General features: G+C 38.2%; 1 protein-coding gene across 1 annotated transcript in view; it reads left to right on the plus strand.

The window, feature by feature from the left end:
* The first annotated feature begins 401 nt into the window (after positions 1-401).
* The window catches only part of FGF10 (fibroblast growth factor 10), an 80677-nt gene continuing 58205 nt past the window's right edge, over positions 402-22873 (plus strand). The window contains exon 1 of the mRNA XM_077752892.1: positions 402-738. Within this exon, the coding sequence (XP_077609018.1) occupies positions 402-738 (337 nt within the window). The remainder of the gene's footprint in view (positions 739-22873) is intronic.

Genomic DNA, 22873 nt, shown 5'->3' on the forward strand with positions numbered 1-22873 from the left:
CTTTTTCTTTTTTCTTTTTTCCCCCCGCATCTAACATGGTGAAGAAAGGCGTGAAGAAGAGAACAAAGTAACTCCGGGTGGAGTGAAGACCGCTGGTGACCACCACCGCCGCCCCCGCCACCACCAGCGCCTGCTACCGCGGCCACCCACGTCCACCATCCACCCGCAGAGTCGAGGGGCGCACGGCGGCGGCAGCGGGTCCGAGAAAGGAGCGAGCAGAGGCAGCCGGCCCTCGCGAGGAGTTATGGATGTTGGTGTATTCACTTCTGGCCAAATCCGCGCCCAGAGGGAGCTAACCAGCGGCCTCCACCTCCAGCTGTCTCCTTGCCTCGCACCAGGTCTTACCCTTCCAGTATGTTCCTTCTGATGAGACAATTTCCAGCGCCGAGAGTTCCAGTACAATGTGGAAATGGATACTGACACATTGTGCCTCAGCCTTTCCCCAGCTGCCTGGCTGCTGCCGCTGCTGCTTCTTGTTGCTGTTCTTGGTGTCTTCCATCCCTGTCACCTGCCAAGCCCTTGGTCAGGACATGGTGTCACCAGAGGCCACCAACTCCTCTTCCTCGTCCTGGTCGTCTTCCTTCTCCTCTCCTTCCAGTGCGGGGAGGCATGTGCGGAGCTACAATCACCTTCAAGGAGACGTCCGCTGGAGAAAGCTGTTCTCTTTTACCAAGTACTTTCTCAAGATTGAGAAGAACGGGAAGGTCAGCGGTACCAAGAAGGAGAACTGCCCGTACAGTAAGTAACAAATGCGCGCTCCCCTCCTTCCAATTATCCACCCCCCACCCCACAAGGGGGGGAAAATCTGTTCCAGATGTGGCCAGCTAAATATTTACGTCCCCAACCCCTGTAAAATGATTAAGTGGAATACTTTCACACTAAATCACCCCCCATACGTGGCGCGGCTCCCTCCGCGGCCCCCACTCCTGGCCACCCTATCTGCCCGGTCTCGGCGGCCCGTCGGTACCTGGACCGCGCAGGGCGCTGGAGAGTCGTGGAGGCGCATAGGTTCTTAGATGCCCCCTCTCTGTCCCCATCGCCCCTTCGCACCTCATCCCAAGGTCCCCTCTCCCTCCATTCTGGAAATGGCTCAAGTAAACACATTTTGTTTCTTTTCGCTGGCAGTCTTATTAAGAGTTTTGGGACAGCTTCCCCAAGCTGAAAATAATTATCCGCTGTCAATTACAGGGGCTTTATGGGAGCCTTCTTTAAGAAAGAAAAGTCAATTCCACTAGCTCCCCACCCCCATCTCTTTACCCACTACCTATCTGGACAGGAGTGCAAACATTTTTCTGGTTTTGATTTTTTTTTCTTTTTTCTTTTTCTTTTTCTTTTTTTTTTTTTTTTGGTCCCTCATGTTGGTTTGAGTGATTGCAGTCCGTGAAGTTAGCTTTTCAGGCACCACCGACGCTATTTGTCTTCTGCCTGCCTTCTCTCTTGGTAACATGATGCTCATGTCTGCATTGTCAATGGCATATGCGCTGCTTTGTGGTGTCCTGTTGTACTCATTTCTTCTGAAACCTCTCATATTGCAGAGCCATACTACTACAGCATTGTAAACATCTGGGACTGGATTCACACAGACCTCACACAAATTTCATTGTCATTCTTTTATTTTCAAAGTAAAAGTCATAAGTCTGTTTCCATGGCTATAGTTTGTTCCATTGGATGAAGTTTTTTGCTCTGTATAAATTATGACCCCCCTACCCACCCCGCCCCACCTCTGCATTTCTTTCCATTTTCCTTTCTCTCATTCTTTCCTTCTTTAGCTCTTTCTCTTCTTTCTTTCTTGCAGGGGTGTGGGCTGGGTAGGGGGAGGGAGAACTAGAGGAGGAGGGTGGATATTGTGTCTCTTCTCGAACCAGTCCAGCAAAGCCAGATTACTCTGTTGGCTTCTTTTCCTAGTTACTTTCAAGTGGTGAGACTTATTCACCCTCTATTGACTGCTATTTGAAAGGAGCCCGAGGCTATGCAAGGGCACACTGAAGACAGTAGACAATGACATTTACACATCTTTAATGACTATTTAGCATTATCTCAATGGTCCTTCCAAGTCACCTTTTTAAGGGACCTTTATGTGTCAGTTGTTTGGGAATTTCTTGCCAACAAACTTAAATACATGGGTCATACATTCCAAGAGAACTTGGCCCAGAAAAGTATCTGGTACCAACAGGAAAAAACAGTTAATCAGAATTTAGCATTTTCTTTTTAAATAAAGATTTATAAGAATTAAGACTTAGTTTTCTTATCTGGAGATCCACATACATTCGACATTAACTTCTGCTCCTGTTTCCATTTACTAAAATTAGCAACAGGTTTATAAGTAATAAAAATACTTGTGAAAGTATTTTAAAGTATTCCACCTTACATTTAATACTAGAGCTGTTTCTGTTTCTGATTCATAGAAGGTGGCTGAAATAATGTCATTTATGATTTTTTTTTGTTTCGAAAGTCATTTGTTACCTGAATTCATTAGGTACTATACTATGTATCGGCGTTATAGTTGTTGGTTAAAAATTTAATACTTTTGTTCACTTCTAAAACAAAACAGTCATGGTGTCATCCAAGTAAGATGATGGGGAAGAAGTGAGCCAAACACATGATGAAGAGTGAGCTGGGAGTTAAAATAATAATAATAATAATTCCCATAGATGGAAGCTCTTCTGTGTATTTTTAGTTCATGGAGATAAATATAATACATTTTCTGTTTAAACTCGAGCACAATGCCTTTTTTTTGGACTCTAACTTAATTTTGCTATTGGTATATTTTAAGTATCTTTATGATTTATTGCAAGGACCAATCTATACTAGTTTGTTTATACAACTTAAATGACTATTTTCTAAAATAATAATCATGTGTGATTATTTAATAAAATGATTGCTAGGGGTATACATTGAATTATATTTTTTTGAGTAAGATTTATCTGCAAAGAGAAAAGAATGCAGTTTTTATTGCATAAAAACTAGTGTGGAAAATTCCCATCCTAATTGTCCAAAATATAATAATATCCCTTCCATATGATAAAGTATACCAATAGTCCTTATTAAAATATAATAGCTCATGTAGTAATGCAATCTTAATCAATGGTTGAAAATGAAAGGGGGTGGGGCTTACTTTGTTAAATAAAGTCAACCATAAATAATTTAGGTTTTCCAAGAACATCTGTATCAAGACATAGCAAGTGAAAAGTAAAGGTTGAAAAAGCCTTAATTTCACATGTGGCTGGGTAATCAGAACACTACTCCAGACTTCCAGCTGGACTGATTCAGCTGAACTACATGGTATCATTAAGATATTGTCTAAATGTTGCATAATTACATGTGAACAAACTTTTGCCATGCCTACAGGGTAACCAGCCAGCCAGCCCACCAAATGGTAGCCTGTTAAATATTAGGGTTTCTGAAGAGTGTCAGTTCCTTGTCCAAAAACCACTTTTCAGTAACATTTTCCTAAACAAGTTATTAATTATTTTCAATACACAAAGCTGTTCTTTTGAGGTTTGCTTATTTGAAGCTTAATTTTCTTTGTTACTTTTGACCCTAGTATTATTGCCGCTAAAATACAGTAACAGCTTATCTGAGAGGTTCCATGTTTGGGATGTCCTGGGTAATTAAACAACTGTTTCACTGGCTTTTTGCCAGCAGAATACTAACAAAAAGGAAGTATGGAAATCACCCATAAGCACTGCAAAATCATTTTTAACTTCTACCTCCAAAGCTGGCTCCCAGAAATTGGATGGTTCTAAAAATATTATATGTGCTTTGGGTGATTATAAACGTTTATGTGTGTGTGTGGATTTTTTGTTTGCTTTTTGCCATGTGAAAACAGAATCAAGGGAGCAAAGATGAATTATGTTTCTCCTGCTAGAAGTGTAAGAAAGCTTGAATAATCTAGAATAGCTGTGGTGTATCTGTCACTAGATATGCTTAAGCTCATTTAAGTTTGTTTTATCATTCTTTATATCTAGAGCTTTGCCCTTGAAACACTACCACTCTGCTCTAGTTCTGGCCTCCTGGAAAGGCTGGATACAGCTGTTGGGTACCCTTGCAATTGGGACTGGATGTGAGTGGGCTGTGGGCTTCTCCCATCTTGTCACTGGTACAAAGGGGAGTCTTGGTGAAAAGACAATGTATCCCTAAACTTGAGCCAGCCAAAAATGGATATTCTCAAAATGGAAAGCCACAGTGCTTATGGGTCTTTGTGGGAAAGGAGATTGTGCTACAATAGAGGAATCAGGATGTACTGTGTAGTAAGTGCCCGATTTCTTCAAATACGTATTCACTTGACACGTAATAGTCCTATAATTTAGATATAACTATCCGTACTTTTTCAAAGATGAAAAATATGCTGAAAAAAGTTAATTACCCAAGGTCATTCAGCTGGAAATTGGCAGAGTCAGGATTCAAGCCTAAATCTATTTGTCTACATTATTTCTTTTACCTCTGCTACTGGCAACATTGATGCCAATATATTAGAATTAAATATCTCAAAACTCTAAGAAACAAATTATCCATAGTCTTAGTTCTTCTTGCTTATGAACACCAACAGTTCTTCGGGTTCAAACTGGAACAGTAGTAAATTGAGAGTGGAACAGAAATGAAATATGTTAAAGGTATCACCGCAGGTGGCTATATGTCACCAGACAATGTTAATGCATTCTCTAGGTGAAATACGTCTTCTCATATTTTGTTTGGGAATATATTTGCTTAGGGAAACAAAAAATACATGTACACAGATCTCACCTTTTTAACAGAGGGCATTAGAAATATATTTAAGAAAATCCATGAATGTCATTGTATATAGTAATTGTTTACAGCTGAGGACAAAATGTTTAATTATTCCCACATGTAATAAAATAATTTGGTTGTAAATACCAGTGTGAAAGTGGGCTGTTGCAGAAACTTCTGATATATGACTCTAAAAAGGGCAAAATCTTAGAGACCTAAAGCTATATACATGTTAAGAAGGCTTTAAAATGAGTCTGCAAATCAAAAAGGTACTTTTTGTCACATATAAATGACAAATTACTGTCTGGGATTAAAGATTTGCATTATTACTTTTAAATCAGGACTGGGGCTTATTGGAGGAAGTTACATAAAATGAGAAAGTTAAGTGTTGAGGGAAATAGGGACTTGAATATCATCTAATAAATTATTTTATTTTGGATTTTAGGAAAGAAAACCTGTACACAACTTATGGCTTCCACCGGTGTCTTATTTAAGTTGTGATTGTTTCTAGAGTTTGGTTGCATAATTTATAACTGGCAGCATTTAATCATGTGCATTGAGGATTTATGAAGATGGAAGGCACTGCATTTAATGTTTACATGACATTGTCCTGTTACCTTTACTGCATTCCTACCATATGGACCCTCCACTTTGATGGCTTTATCATAAATCCATTAAAAATGCACAATTACACAGTTTCCTCTTCATAAACCTGATTTATAACCTTCTACTAGAAGAAACCCAAGAAAACAGTTGGCAGAAATCACATGCCAATACCGGAGTATGAGAATTCAGAAACGCCAATCTCTAGGTAGTCTTGGGTATTTCAGGAATCCCAAGAGGCAAAGGTATGGACCCCTCTTTAAAAACAGGTGTTTTCAAAATGATGTTTAAGCACAGAATTTAAAAGAAAAATAGTGTCTTATAAAACAAGGGAAACACCAATGCATGCAAATTTTTACTGTCTGGTTTAGAGCAAAAAGCCTTTTTCCAGTTTTTTGTTTTGTTTTGTTTTGTTTTACTGTTTAATGAACTTACAGTAGAACATGAATGAGCACTTTACATTCCTGCAGTTACCTTCATGTGCAGAGGCAAACCCCATTTATTATCCAAACGTCTGACTTTCCACAAGCCAAAATGTTGGAAAAAAGTTGACAGCTCATTTGAAATGGAGCTAATGTTCCTCACATTTATGAGCTGCCTGGGAATATCTACATCTTTCCTAAGCCTTAAATGTCTGTATGCTTATCCAAAATTGTAGTACAAATGATATTTCTTTATTATGCTTCAGAAGGAAGAGTAACACGTGTATTAGTTCAAAGTGATTTTAATCTATCTTAACATTAATTCTGTGAACTTTGCAACAAGGAGTAATTCAGATGACGTTTTTAGTATTACTGTTCCAACATTTGTTAGCATTAATAGTTGATATTTGCTTAACGTAAGTAAGTAAAATATTAGTATTTTCCTCCCAGAAATTAAAGTTCTCTTTTAATTTTCCTTAAGATGGGACATAAAATTTATGTTTATGTAATTGTAAAACAGCTTTATCACAGTCTAGAAAATAATGAACTTCATTTTGTCTCAAGCCCTTTATACAGAAATGTCTTCACTTTTCATGGTACATTGCAACCACTGAAGATTATTTACCATTTGACCAATGGTATTTGTTACTTATTTTTGCAGGTTAAAAATATTTACTCTTCATAATTGGCACTCTTTTTTTTTTCACTGCCTGTTAATCTTTACCTGTGCCAGTCAGTCAGTATAGCAAGTGATAACCTAGACATAGGCCTTTCAAATTAGTGAAAGGAAATATACCTGCATCTTGGGAAGCCAGTGTCGATGCTTTACAGAATCAGTTTAAAACCAAATATTTAATCAGTAAGGATTTTACACAAATAGAAAGTTTCAAGATAACTTAAAGGGAGGCAGGTCACCCACCAAATAATGGCCTTGAAGGCTCTCTTGCCTTTAAATAAGGTCAGTTGTGTTCTTTCTTTGAACACTGTGTTCTAATTGGAACAATAAATCAAAAAAGACACTCAGAGTAGATTCCCATGTAAGGTGGACAACTGGACAGTGACTTTTTACTGCTGCTAACACGTGCATCCAATTACCATCTGAAAGATTCATACTGCTGGCAGTAAAGCATTGCCTCATTTTATAGTTCACCTAATAATTCTTCAGCCTAAATCTGTCCACCTTTACCTATATCTAATCTGTCAGTATGTGTGTTATCATTAATGAGGAATTTTCAAATGTTTAGCATGCTTCCTACAATGGATGATGACATTGAGAGATTAATGAACCATCTAATTAACCGTAGTAGAAGAGGTAACTTATTAATTAAGTCAATGTATACCCAACTTATAGTAAAATGTCAACTAAACATAACCTAATAATTCCACCACAACTATAACTTAATCATGGATAGTCTGGGTTAACTGCACCTAATTCTATGTAGCAATGGTTAAGTGCAAAATCAAGAACTTTTTTTTTAAAGATATTTTATTTATCTTTGAGAGACAGAGAGAGAGAGAGAGAGAGACAAAGAGAGACTGCGTGCGCAGGGGAGAGTCAGAGAGAGAGGGAGACACAGAATCTGAAGCAGGCTCCAGGCTCTGAGCTAGATGTCAGCACAGAGCCCGATGCGGGTCTCGAATCCACGAACCATGAGATCATGACCTGGGCCAAAGTCGGATGCTTAACCGACTAAACCACCCAGGCGCCCCGAGAACTTTTTTTTTTTTAAGAGCATTTTCCTATAATCATTATTGTCTTTATCGTTATTTCCAATAATCTTTATTGTCTTTCAAAGACCTGGTGTTATCATGCTTTACTTATAAACATGTGTGTTAGTTCATCTTTAACCCTTTTCAAGTCATTGCCCCTGTTTGAGGATAACTTGACATGTTATAGAGTCTTTACAATTCAAGGCTCATCAATTTCTTCTTTTTTAATGTTTAAATTTTTTTTAGGGTTTATGTATTTTTGAGAAAGAGAGAGACAGAGTGTGAGCAGGGGAGGGGCAGAGAGAGAGACACACACACACACAGAATCTGAAGCAGGTCCCAGGCTCTGTGCTAACACAGAGCCCAGTGTGGGGCTTGAACTCATGAATTGCAAGATCATGACCTGAGCCAAAGTCAGATGCTTAACCAACTGAGCCACCCAGGCACCCTCAAGGCTCATCAACTTATAGTAATTCTGTCTAGAGGCATTTGTAATCTGAAATATTAGACATCTGCGACAGCCCTGCCTCTAAGGTACTGTGAATCCAGGATACTTTTTTGCCCCTTCACCTCTCCATTACTTTCTCCTCTTTTTCTTATTTTCTTTTTCCTTTTCCCTGGTATTCAAACTTGTTACATATCATTTAGGCCAGGGAAAGTCACCCATTATCATTGCTTCACATGCCATGTTACTTACATTTGGAGCAGCAGCCTAGATCTTTCTGGATGTTCACCATCCAAGACAGATAACTTATGTTCTATGCATAAAAGTCTTCAGCAATGTAATTTCAACATACTCCCACAGAAGTCTCTTCTCATTTTGAATCTGCACTGAAAATTCTCCCTTATCCCAGCACTCAGGCCAGTTTCTTATATCCTTGCCTTTAGTGAAATAGGCAAATCACAGATAAGCACCTTCTGCCATGAATGCTGATTGTCTGGTGATTCTGCATTTTTCTCCAGATTAAATATTCTATGTCCAATAACTCTCTTTGCAGGTTCATTTTACCTTTCTCTTAAATCACTGGAGTACACGTAACACTTACTAGCTACTTTGCCAATTTCCTTACGTTTTGCCTTTTTTATGAGAGAAAGTGAAGATGAATTAGGAAGTCCAATAACTATTGTTCTTCTATTTTAGTCATCCTTTAGTTCAGAGAAGATGAATGCTAATCATAAAGGTCTTTACTATTTCCAACTTCCATGATTTCCCTTAAACATACAGCTTCTCTATATACCCCTGCCAAATGTAACTCTTAAAAGTAAAACCCATTTTTTCCATTAATATTGGTTGTCAAAGGGAAAAAAATATAAAATACACATGTATATATACTCCAGGCTGACCAAATATAGAAATGCACATATATTTTTAGAAAGATATTAAGATACCAACAGGAGTTAGAATTTGAATTAATAGTGTACGTCACTTATTTCTTTTAAAGAAGAACCTTTCTGTATTGATTGTGGAATTAAATTTATTTTTATTGTATACAGAATCTGACTGTATAAGTTAAATTGGTCTGTTATAATGATTAACAGTCAGGCTTCTTTTTATAATTGGTTTCAAATTATATAGATACACAGATGTAAGTAGATTTCCAACGCATAAATAGCTTTGACTTATTGACAGAATTATTAAAAGAAAAATTAACATTTTGTAACATGGGGAAAATGATAACACATGATATTAATTTGCAAGGTATTTCTCATCTAAAGTGAAGTAGATTTACAATGCTATTAATAATGGCAATTACTGACATAGTAAACCAGATTTCTAGGGCGTTTTTGGAACATCTCTATAGAAGGGTATGATTCCACAAATATGAAAAAGAAAAGTGCTTAAGGATGTTGATCAGATTATGTTGTAAAAACTAGATCAACAAAACTACAGAAGTGCTTTAAAGCGGAAGCAAGAGGGATGGTAAAGAACATATAATCAGAATGTTAGAAACCAGATGAAAAGTAGAAGAAGCCATCGAGCATTTCGACAGACTGTGGAAGGGAGGAAGAGATGCTGGGCTAGAGTGATGGAGACAAGGGTTTTGAACTCCCAGGAAAGAGATCAAGCTAATGAGTAGCACTGCAAAAGGGCTAACATGACAAGAAAGGTGTAAGGGAAATATAACCCAAGCCCTGGCATTTGACTGCACGTTAAATGAACTGAAATGAGAACCTGTGATCTAAAAAGGAATCCTATAGAAATAATCACAGCCACGGTATCAAAGTAAAAAAGGCTAAATGCAGAGTTCCTGCTAAGTAGGCAGCAGCATAGAGGGATTAAAAGTGTGGGCTTTGATGAACAGTGATTACAAGTATGGCCCTGGATTGAAAATGAGCGTTGGAGACACAGAAGTCTATATATTAGAGGCTTTGACCTGCCAGGCAATAGTGTAGGACTTGGCAACTTGCCATCAGTAAAACAAATGACATTTACAATACCTTCCTCTTTCCTATACCGTAAAGATTAAATGAGATTATTCATTCATTCAACAGAAATTGAGTGTCTGCTTTGTGTCAGATACTGTGTGACGCATATATACAGTACTGAAAAAAGATCCTGGTTTTGCTCTCAGAGAGCTTCACTCTAAAGACACTGCCAAAAAAAAAAAAAAAAAAAAAAAAAAAAAGGCTATGTGATGAAAAATTGGGGTAAATGCTATGGAAGAAACAAGGAGAATACTCTAAAAGAATTGGGAACTATTCTAAATCTCATTGACTAAGCAGCCTTTGAAGGTGGGAAGAACAGCATGGGGAGGGTTTGGTACCTCCTCCAAGAAGGACAGAATAGGCACACTGAGTTTGGGGTTTGGGGAGAAGTTTGAAGAAGTCAGACTTTAGTGCATGGAGTTGCTTAATGGTGTCTGGTGCATAACAAACCCTCATCAAATGGGTATTTCATAAAGAAAAAGTTTGAAGGGAAAGGGCTGGGAAGCCAACTAGCTAGATTATTTGCTGAAGTGAGAATTAAAAATATTGGAACTGAAGAAAGAGGCAGGAATGAGGAATACACTGGCATTTTTAGAAAAGGAAACATTAGAGCATCTGAAATTATTTAAGATTTTCAACTGTAATGTTCATAATGTTCTGAAGGTTGAGGGGAAAAGAGTAAAGTTCTGGTTTATTAAGAGATTAACACCAGATACTTGAAAACTGAAGGTACTTTGAGGAAAGAGCAAGGAGCCGAAAGTAAGTAGAAGGCAACAAATGAGTTCAGGACATATTAGAAAAGAACTAAGGGGAAAAATAGGGACAAAACAAGTCACTAGAGACTAGAAGAAGACAGGTGACTGCACAAAAGGCAAAAAGGGAAAAGTGACTCGATGTTTACATATTTCAAGACAAACTATGTTCCAAGTTATGATATGGTTTTAAACCAGGGTGATCACAGATGCTCAGCTCTCATAAATTCTGTAGCTAAGGTTCTTGTTTCTCATCCCATGACTGTGACCTTTTTGGCCCATAGCCTTAAAGGGTTTGCAATCTACCTCTAGAGACAGAGACCGGAGATCTTCCCGAGGAGTTGGAAGGTAATATAAGACAATTTATACTAACAGCTAAAGAAGCAGAGCAGAAATTAAATGAAAGATAACCCAAGGGATGCATGAATGACATGGGCAGGGTCACACTGAGGATAAGGACTCCAGCTAGACACAGATAAAAAGAGAGGAGTAAGAATATCCTAAAAGAGGGCACAGAAGCATGTGGGTGCAGAAGCTTACATGAAGTTTCTAGGTAATAAGAGGCAGGCAAACAGCCTGGAACAGAGTTTACAGGCTGGGGGCATACCTTACCTTATGAAATACAAAGTGAAATACACTGAAGCATGTCATGTGAGAGGGAGGAATGTAAACATCCCTATATTTGAGAACTTAACTTTTCTGCTAAAATATTATATTAACACAATTTTCATTTAACATTGGCCTTCTTTATTTTACATTATAAAGTAAAGAAAAAACAAAGAGCAACCAGGGAAATATTTTAAAAGAATATGTAAATTACAGTATAATGGACCTTACCTAACCATACTGAAATTTTAGCTTGATCAGCCAAACAAAACTCAAAACTAGTTTTATACTAGGGACACACAAAAAGTAGTTCTTCTGACCTACACCAAATTGCATCATCTTTAGCATTCATCATTACTTAAAAATTTAAAATAGTCCCTTTGATGAAGTTCCTACAATCTACATAGCACTGGGTAGGGTTTTGTCATTTCTCAGTAGATTCCCAAAGGCAACTACTGAGGCCTCAATATTACTTGCTCCTGTTGTATATTTTTTCTTGTCATTCTTAATTCTAAATGATCTCAGATTTACTTGGTTTAGGTGATTAGGAAAAGAAAGAAAGTAGATACAGCTCCTTCTCTTGCAAAAGAATATACTTACGTACTTTAAAAAAAAAAATTTAATGTTTATTTTTTAAAAATGTTTTATTTATTTCTGAGAGAGAGAGACAGCATGAACAGGGGAGGGTAAGAGAGAGAGGGAGATACAGAATTTGAAACAGGCTCCAGGCTTTGAGCTAGCTGCCAGCATAGAGCCCAATGTGGGGCTCAAACCCACGAACCGTGAAATCATGACCTGAGCTGAAGTCGGATGCTTAACCGACTGAGCCACCCAGGTGCCCCTAATGTTTATTTTTGAGAGAGGGAGAGAGACGAGACAGAGACAGACAGAGACAGAGACAGAACGTGAGTGGGAGAGGGGCAGAGAGAGGAAGGCAGACTCCTCTCTCAAAGCAGGCTCCAGGCTCCAAGCTGTAAGCACAGAGCCTGATGTGGGGCTTGAACCCACAAACCATGAGATCATGACCTGAGCTAAAGTCAGATGCTTAACCAACTAAGCCACCCAAGGCACCCCAATACTTATGTATTTTTAAAACAAACAAGGAATAGGACACAGACAGCATATGTAATCACACCCATAATGAAGACCATGAGCTTTGGAGATAAACTTCTGGATGTAGAATCAGGGTTCTGAAACTGTGTAGCCTTGTAGCCTTGGGCAAATTATTGGGTTGTGATCTTTGTAACTGTTAAGTAAAGGTAATATCGTCCACCTCATCACTGCTGGAAGGATGAGCTTGTAAACTTCCAACTGGGATTCTAAATGTGAAATTCTCACTACTGGGCACAGAGCTCGACATGGGCTCCACATGACCTGAGCTGAAATCAAGAGTCAGATCCTTAACTGACTGAGTCAACCTAGCGCCCTTCATTATCCCATTTTCTGAAAGGATCCCTAAGTCATGGCCTAATATAAAATTAGACAGAAACTTGATATCATACTACTTTACTTCATTTTATAGTTTATGAAGTATTTTAATGTTTTCATGAATTGATTCTCAGAAAACTTCTAGAAAATGGGTAAAATAGTCATTGTGGTTTCCAGACTATATTTATATGAGAAAATTTGAGTCTAAAAGTTACAGTGTCAGGCTGAAGTGAGACAGTGTAAGCGAGTCAGGACTCAGACCTAGGCCAGATTTAGCAAGGGTGACCTTCATCTTCTGCCTCAGTTTGCCAGGAACAGTATCAGTACGTGCCTCTTACTCTGGCATATTATCATGAGCACCCTAGTCACTCTCCAAGTCTCACATTACAAAATCACTCTTAACCAATTTGGTCTGTGTAAGGCACAAATCTGCACAAGTGAGTTCCTTATTAAATACTCTAATTTCTTCCCAATGTCCTTAGAAAAAGATCTGTATTCCTTAGCATGTCATGTAAGGTCCTTATGATTTGTTCCCTACTGACCACTTGCCCCATTTCTTACCATACTCCCCATTATAGTCATAGTTAGTTCCAGAACACGCCTTGTGCCCTCATGTCCAGACCTTGCACACACTAGGTCTGGCTGGAGTGATGTTTCTACCTTGGGTCCTTCAACTGTCTGTCAGATATCATCTCTAGGAAGCCTTCCCGAACACTCCCCAAACACCTTGTCTCTCATATTTTAATACTCTCCCACACTTGATTACTTTATCCATCTAGTTTCCTCATACACAGAAAACTTATTGAGGCTAAGGACTATACATATCATATTGACCTTTGCATCCAAGCCCTTAATACAGAGTCTGGCCTATAATGGGTCCTTTCTATATATTTACTAGGTAAATTGTTGTTTTTAACTGCATATCCTTGATCCAAGTCACTCAGACTTTCTGGTTTAGTCACTTGGTCTGGAAAGTGTGATTAATATACCACCTACCTAAAAAAATGTGGTTGAAGTAAATTATCTTTTAAAATTATATTAGGTTCTAAGTTCTACAGCTCTGAGAACTTGAAAATGTTAGGGCCACTGTTACTCCAGTGAATGTTAAGAACTTAAAGTCATACAAACTTCTGAATGGAAATACTATGTAATCCTTGAACTACTATGTAATGTTTCTCATATTTCTCCAGTTTTCCTAAGGTTACTATTGACTATGATCAGTGGTTATAAATGATGACTACTCTCTTTTAAAATTGATGGTAGCTGTGACATACTTTTGGTTTCAGAGTTATAATTGGATTCTGGAGTAATTTAGTAACAATTAAGAAATAATCAATTCTTGGTAGTTCATTTAGAGAAGAAGAGTGTATACACTATGAACAGTGGCAGTGAGAACATACGGTTCATAGTCTTGGTCGTGTCATAATACTTACCATGCCACCTTAGCATGCCATTTACTTTAACTTGATCTTGGGCACCTAATCTATAAAATGAGTGCAATGGACTAAATTTGTGTTAGAATATTTTTATTCAGACACTCATTTCCTAGATTAAGGACCAAATTTCACAAGCATACCTGTATTAGGAGATAACAAGTATGATATGCTGAATAATAGCCACCCAAAGGTATTAAGTCCTAATCTCTAGAACCTGTGACTAGTACTTTTTATGAAAAAAAAATTTCTGCAGGTATGATTAAGTTATGGGTTCATAGATGAAGAGATCATCCATCATTCTCCAGGTGGACCTTCCACCCACATGTCCTTATTACAACACTTGTCACTTGTCGTTATTAGAAGATACAGACAGAAGGAGTTTAGACACACACAGAAGGCAGTTTGGTGATGGAAGCAGAGAAGGAGAGAGTTAAAGATGTGATGCTTTGGTTTTGAAGACACTGAAGAAACCACAAGCCAAAGAATGTCATTGTAAGAAGCTGGAAAAGGAGAGAAACAGATTCTCCCCCAGAGCCTATGGAAGGAGCTTGGCCATTCTGACACCTTCATTTGAGCCCAATAACATGAATATTGGGCCTCTGCCCTCCAGGACTGTGAGAGAATCAATTTCTATTGCCTTAAGATACGAACTTTGTGGTAATTTGTTACAGCCAAAGGAAAGAATACAGATTTTGATACCTCAGGGTGTGGTGCTGCTGTAACAAATACCTACAAGTGTGGAAGGGATGTTGGAATTGGATTGGTACAGGCTGAAAGAATTGTGAGATGCATGATGGAAAAAGCCTAAATGGTCTTAAACAGACTTCTGGTAGAAATAACAGACATTGAAAGCACTCTGGTTAGGGCTCAGAAGGAAGTAAAGAGCACAGAAGAGAAAGCCTACGGTATCTTAGAGAACACATATATCTTTATAAAGAGACTATTGGTAGAAATATGGGTGTTAAAAGTGATTCTACGGTGTCTGGATGGCTCAGTCGGTTAAATGTCAGACTTCAGCTCAGGTCATGATCTTACGGTCCGTGAGTTCAAGCCCCACATCAGATTCCATGATGCTGGTGTGGAGCCTGGTGTGGAGCCTGCTTGGGATTCTCTTCTTCTCTCTCTGAACCTTCTGTGTTTTCTCTCTCTCTCTAAAAATAAATAAACTTTTAAAAAATAAATAAAAAATAAAAGTGATTCTTATGACAGAGGAAATAGGGAGCATGTTATTGGAGCCAGAGGAAAGACAGTCCCTGTTACATAGTGGCAGACACTTAACTGAGCTGTATTATTGTGTGGGAAGCGGAACTTGTATGTGGTGAACTTGGAAATGTGTAACTGTGGGGAATTACAAGGAAAGTGTTGAAGGTGCAGCCTGATTTCTTCTTGCTGCTTTCAGTAAAATGTGAGAAGAAAGAGTAAAGTGAAGAAAGCAAAACAGAACCAACACTTGATGATCTGGGAAATTCTCAGCCTATCCAGATTGCAAAAGATGCTAAATTAGGAGGTACACTGCTAAGGAAGTGTGCTGTAAAGACAAAGCCAAGGGTGTGGCTGGACAGCCTTAATCTAGTGCCAGAGAGATTAGGCACTTGACTGATCGGTTCCCTCAGCCGTCTCAACAGAAGCTAGGAACAGAGATTATAAAAGCAAGATCTGAGGAGGGCCCTGTGACTACTGGCATGAATGCCTATCCCATACACAGGAGACACACAAAGTTCTCAAGAATGCTGTATCAGCCGAAACACTGCCAGCATGGACTGAAAGAGAGTTGATAAATAAAGGAAAGCTGTTAGACTCCCACTACTGTACAGGCAGGAAACAGACTGATAAAACTATTCGGCTATAAACACATGCTAGCTTTAAAAAAAAAAAAAAAAAAAAGGCAGGATCACCAGATTATTGTGAGGGAAGAGCCTTGGGCACAGAGGGGACAACCACAGGTACAGAGGCAGAGACTAACCACAGTCCCAGAGCCAGGGCCCTCAAGCAACAGAGGACTATTCCAAGGTGCTGAAATCTACTGATATTTGTCCTGCTCGATTTTGAAATTGGTTGAGACTAGTGACACTTTTCTTCCTTCCATTTTCTGCTTTTTTGTAATGGAAATGTCTATAACTGCTGTGATATGTCTGTCCCACCAACTGTATTTTGGGAACAAATACTTTATTTACTAGTTTAACAGATTCAGAGATACAGAAGAATTTTGCTCCAAGATGGATCATACCCAGAGCCTACTCACACCTGATTTAGATTATGTAGATGATGAGATTTGGGATTTCTTAAATGATGATATTTAAATGAGATTTTGGACTGGAGTTTATGTTGGGTGTAAACTTTGGGGGATGTTGGGATAGGATGAATTTAGTTTATTTTACATAAGAGGTGGGTGTGAATTTTGCAGGTCTAGAAGATGGACTATCATATGCTGAATAATGGATGGTCATCTAAAGATATTGGGTCCTAACCCTTGGAACCTCTGGATGTTATCATATATAGTAAAGTTTTACAGTTGTGATTAAGTCAGGTATTTTGAGATGAGGAGATTATCCTGAATTATCCAAGGAGGCCCTAAATACCATCATAAATGTCTTTATAAAATAGAGGTAGAGGAAGATTAGACATAAACACAGAAGGCAGAGGGTGATCTGATGATTGAAGCAGAGAAGGGATATGAAGATGCTATACTACTGGCGTTGAAGATGAAGGAAGGAAGGGCCATGAGTCAAGAAATGTGACTCAAGGATCTAAAAGAGATTTCTCTCCTAGAGAGCTTTCAGAGGGAATGTGGCCCTGCCAACATTTTTACTTCAGCCCAGTGACACTGATATTAGACTTCTGGCCCCCCCAGAACTGTGAGAAAATAAATTTCTATTATTTTAAGCCACCAAATTTGTGGTAATTGTTACAGCATCCCTAAGAAACTAACAGAGTCACCTATGACAGTTTTACATGGCCCACATTAAAGATAATTGACAAAAACAATATTTTATCATGGAAAGAACTAAGCATGGACTCAGATGTAAGTTCAGACACTTTACCTACCTCTCACTTGTGTGATTGGGATAGGTGCCTGGATGCTTCATCTGATCCATGAAGATTTAAAGAATTTCTATAAAACTATCTAGCCGAGTAACAAGCTTATAAGAGAACCTTACATTTTAGTTGAATCTAAATTGATGATGAGTTTACATGACTATATATACATGTAAGGCAATGTTTAAAAATATGGTTTGTTTGCACCTAGTACCTTCATTGCTGGGCATTACCAGAGCAAAGGAAATGCTTTGATTGTCTGATGCAGAACCTGGTTGTACCTATGCTCTGATTGCCCTTTGGGCTGTAAATTCAATCTGGATTCAAGAGTGTCTGTTCTCTCCCTCCTCACTGGTCCAAAAGCCACATTCCTGAAGGTGCATGCTACCCCCATACTTTTCCAACTTAAAGAGGCTCTCTTAGAGTTAAAGGTGATAGAAGATCTATTTAAAAATGGATAATTAGTATAATTAAAACATAAGCAAGTATTTCAATGTCTATGTTGAAGTTACATTTGCTCTCTTTGAAACTATATCCCACATCCTCTATTCTCTGTCACTGTGGATAAAAGTGACATAACACCCTAGTTTAAACTTTTCACATCACAAAATGTTTCCATAATGGTACAACTCTCCTAAAATTTATTATCACGGCTGTTTACATCACTTAAAATCCTAAAAAAAAGGAAAAAAAGCATGAGTCTAAAACTGGCATTTCCTCTTAAAGAAAATTAGTTTCTCTCACAGCCATAGGGGCTATGAAGTTGTAGACAATAGATAAAATGTTTTCTTGTCATGTCTTAGGGTAATGGGCTTTTATCCCAGGCTGAGGCAGACAGGGACATCTCCTAAGTTGGAGTGTTATGGAGCTCACTCCTTTTTCTCCTTCACACTCTCTGCTACCTGAGTGCTGGGGCTATAATAATTTGAGAAGAGACAGAATGGTGGTGGCTTTGGGAAAGGTGGGTGCAATTAGGAATAGGACTCTTATGGAAGGGAACTGAATAAAAGAGCTGATCCACAATTATCTTGAGCACAATGAGCATGCTAGTGGTGACGATCAATGTTACCATCCTTGGTGCCATTCAAAGATTTTGTCTTATAGTCTCTGAGACCAGGCAAATAGTGTTGGTCCACATAAATCCACACTTCTGAAACATTCTTAGCAACAGAATGGTCATTTCTGAGTTATGGCTTGAAAGACAGCCCCTACCTATTTCTCTTAAAAAATAAGATTCCTTCTAATAAGTACACAGAAAAGACATTTGGGGCAAAAAAGGAGAGAGAGGCCAGATTTGAAATAGCTAATAAGAATAGGCAATGTTAAGCATTTCTCAAAGTTGGGCCCTTGGGCCACATGATCAGAATGAGCTTAGGGTGCTTGCTCAAAATGTGAATGATAAGAGTCCTATTTCAGAAGGATTGCACAGGAGAAGAGGAGACTAATAAGAAGTACACACACAAGAATTTGAACTTCAATAAACACCTCAAACAATTCTTAATGCCAACAAACCTCTAAGAAACAATGAAATTCAGGATTATGCTAAGGTAAGTAAGTATAGGGGTGATGAGATGAAAGGCCAAAGGTGTTTTGAGCTTGGAATTATCTCAAAAACTTGGCAGAATGAATTTTGTACACACAATCCATGTCTGCATATTTTCCATTTTGCACATAATCTGGGAATGGGGAAAGTGCCAGTGTATTTTTGCAAAGGGGAAGTAATTTTAAAAGTGAGTTAAAACATATGCTAAAGTGTAAATACTCTTTCACCGGTGGAAGATATTGATAGATCTGAGATTAGGTCAGTTTACAGCTCCCTGTTGTAAGCGCAAGAGTCGTTATGTGCCAAGTCTGGGGTGAAGGGAGAGGAGACTCGAGACCCGTAGACAGCTGGTTGTTTCGCCCCATGTCAGGGTGCTCTGCCACTGCTATTTATGAGGAAGAGCTGAGGGTGCTATACCACATGACAATTGTGCAAACAAACTTTTACTGATTCAGGGCTCCTCCCTACTTGTTTTGCCGCTGTGATTGGGTAAGCCACCAGAATCTGTGTCCAAGCACCTCTAATCCCAAGAGTTACCAAGAACATAAACCTCAAAGTAATCGGCTTCCAAAGCTAGAATCCTGAAAAAGGAATACAGATGACATTTTGTAGTTTCCAGGAACCAATGTTTCAAATTCCAGCGGCTCTTTAACAGCTTCGGCATTATTGAGAGGAATTCCTCTTTGTTGTGAGGCTTTCTTTCTTTCACTTGTGGAAATGATTTGAGCATCAGTTCCTGTATATGACCCATTTTTCAGATGACTCGGACTGGCAGACACTATGGTGAAGGCTGTGATATGTCCACCTTGTGCTTCATGAATATGCAAATGATAGGCTCCCTCTGGTTCAGTGACATTGCCTTATACCTATAAAAGACATCTCGGGCCAGATTTACAGCTCAAATAACTTATAGAATGTCTATTGTGAAGTCACAGGGAATATGAATCTGAAAATGTTAATTAAAATAATCAACAATCAGCATACCCTCTGATGCATCTTTTTTCCCACGTTTCTTTCTTTTTGGATTTTTTCTTTCTTTGGAAGGCTTTTGAAGGCATTAATAAGATTAGTCAGAATATGTTCATCGGACTTTAGCTGTATGTAATCATGACACTGACTATAATTTATTATTCTGAGATGGTTATTGTACTGACCAACCCAAAGTAGTATGGTGGCTGGGTTCTTCACAATCCAAAACACTTCATAATTATTTGTTATATTCTGCTGTGCTATACAAAGTGCCTGACCAAAGGCATTTTTGCCTTAACGTCTTATGCTCCAAAGAAGGCATCAAATTTTTTCAACTTTTAGAAAAAATCTGAGATTGAACACTACTGATTTTATTCATCAGAAAAGTGCCATCTATAAGTTGTCACATTATTTTCCCTTTTGATGACGAGGACTGTAGAATAAAAACTTGCTGATCTGGATCTCCCCACCATCCCAAGGCTGTATTCAGTGACTGATGCTTTAATTGAGGTAAAGTTTTCAACTAGTAATAGTGACATTTTGTGATGCAGGAAAGCCAGAAAAATACTAGAAAAAGAAAAATAACTTAGGAAAAGTTGTATTCTTAAATTCTTTCTTATTTTTACCTTAAACACAATAAACATTTAGTAATACTCCTATAATCTCTTAGATTAACTACATAGAAAATCCTTGTTCTCCTGTGTTGATCATTGAAAATATTTGGAAGCAGTCCAGTTTTAATTAACATATGGGTTTCCCACGTCCCATTGATTGTTTTATCATTTTGGATCTCACCAGAATCCACTGAATAAGCAGGTAAAGTTTTATTTAAAAAACAATATATAAGGATTTTATTAGGCAGCATTCAATGATTGATGCAAGCTGGGTGAAAGGTCTTAACTACTGATCCCTAGCTCCACAGTTTGAGATACTGTTTCCGTTCTGTTTTTAGAATGGGATAAAATAATAACAGCTATTAAATGCTTCATTAGTCCTAAATACTTCACATGTGTACTCATTTAAACTTCAAACAACTCTAGGTTGTGGGTACTAGTGTCATCCCAATTTATAGACGGCGAAATCTAAAGCTTCTAGGAGACGGAGTGATTTCACTGAAGTCTTACAGTTACTAAGAGGTGTAGGTTGGACTGGAACCCAGGGAGAGTGGCCCCTGTGTACATGCACTCAATCAGCATGAAATTGTACCCTTCGATACATTACAACATACAAGTCTAATATGAAATCCTTTAGTCAAGCAGAGGCAAACTGGGCAGTATGTACATCAGCAAATTAAATTTTATAGCTGGGGGAGCTCTACTCAGTATTCTATGCTTTTCTGACATAATTTGGCCTACTCAAGACCAAAGACATCTCTTCTTGCTATCTACAAATTTGTACCTGCAGCTTCAAAAGGCTGGCTCCTACTCACTTTGTCTTGATATGATGACTAAAAAGGAAACAGGTCAAAAAATATATGTACTCTTCCAGTAGTAAACATTTAAATTTTTTAAAATGTTTTATTTATTTCTGAGAGAGAGAGAGAGACAGCATGAGCAAGGGAGGGTCAGAGAGAGAGGGAGACACAGAATCTGAAACAGGCTCCAGACTCTGAGCTAGCTGTTAGCACAGAGCCCAACGCGAGGCTCGAACCCACGAACCTTGAGATCATGACCTGAGCCAAAGTCGGACACTTAACCAACGGAGCCACCCAGGAGCCCCAGTAGTAAACATTTTAAAGAATGATAAGCTGGAAATGTTTTAAAAGTAAAGTTTTAATGTTTTCTATCCATTTTTTCAGCTTGAAATTCTTTGTCATTTACTTAATATCAAAGATGATACTTCTGACCTAATCACATATGAGGAGAAAATATTTTGTTTTCTTACAGTTTGGGAAATATTTGTCTTGAAGCCAAACTACCTGAATATACATACTTTTACTAAGAAAGAAAAATTTTAAGAGTTTACTTTTCCCTTTTATTTAATGTCCCCATAGTTCCCAAGTTCAAGACTTGAAGTATTCTCTTTATTAAAGAAAGCCATTCATATTAAACCCCTACATCTACATGTAGCCATTTCTAAATCCATAGAACTTAAAAATGATCCAAATACTGGATCAAGTAAAAGACATTCTCCTACCTTAGCAAAAGTCTTTCCTAGTGAATTTTAACCAAACTAACCTAACTCAGTTTTTGGTATACCTATGCTAATGGTAGATTTGCTCTCTGCTTTTGAAGGCGAATTGATATTCACAAATCATATGTCACAAGCCACTAAAAGTGTCAGAATCCCACAGCAGGCCCTTGGTGGCTTGTTAATCTCTCCTGTTTAAAGGAAACAGACTAATTCACTTAAATATAATGAAAGCCATGCCTGCTCCAGCCCGGTCCCTCACAGTGTCAGCCCATGCAAGTCCTGCCTTCTTTCTTCACCTCTTTCCTTCCTGGCTCTGACAATTAAACATGAAACTAAGAAGCAATGATTTCCTTAATGTTGTCATGTCTGAGTTACTTCAGATGTCACATATGTACAAAATATTGAATGCTTTTTTTTTTTCACTGAAAATACATACGAGAAGGTATTCCTGCCCGCCGTTCACCATTGTTCTCAACAAAGCATAAAAGATAAACCAGGATGCTAAATGGAAGGACCAGATGTATATATAACCTTTTGCCCTCATTATTCTAGTTGGCTTCCATTAGGGAGAGAGAAGAAAAAATAAAATAATACAAACTAGGAACTAATTGATACAGAGGTGTGAGAATGAACTTTTATAGTGGCTTGGCTAAAATCTGAAAATATGATCAGAATGATGGAAGAGTGGTTTTCAAAAGTACTAACTCATAAGTGATTGGTCTAATATTTATAGAAGGGAAAGAAAGAATTTATCTTAATTCTATGCACACAGAAATTGTCCAACCCTGGTCAATCATGTCCAAGCTACATTATTTTTAACGTTTCTAGTTTTTACATTTTTTAATACTTTGAAGAAGAGCCAAATGTTCTGTGACTCTTTTTACTCCCGAATACACACAACCCACACTCTTCTGGCTAACTCTGACCATGGTTAGCTACCCGCTTCTAACCTTTTGTATGTATCTCCCTCTTTTAATAGCATTAGTTACTTATGGTTGTCCATGCTGAAATTAACTGCAACACATGGTAAGATGAGACTTTTCTATCAAGCACCTTAGTGACAAAGGAATGGACCTGGGA

This window comes from Crocuta crocuta, unplaced genomic scaffold (assembly GCF_008692635.1).
Source record: "Crocuta crocuta isolate KB4526 unplaced genomic scaffold, BGI_CrCroc_1.0 scaffold409, whole genome shotgun sequence".
In the NCBI taxonomy this organism is placed as follows: domain Eukaryota; kingdom Metazoa; phylum Chordata; class Mammalia; order Carnivora; family Hyaenidae; genus Crocuta; species Crocuta crocuta.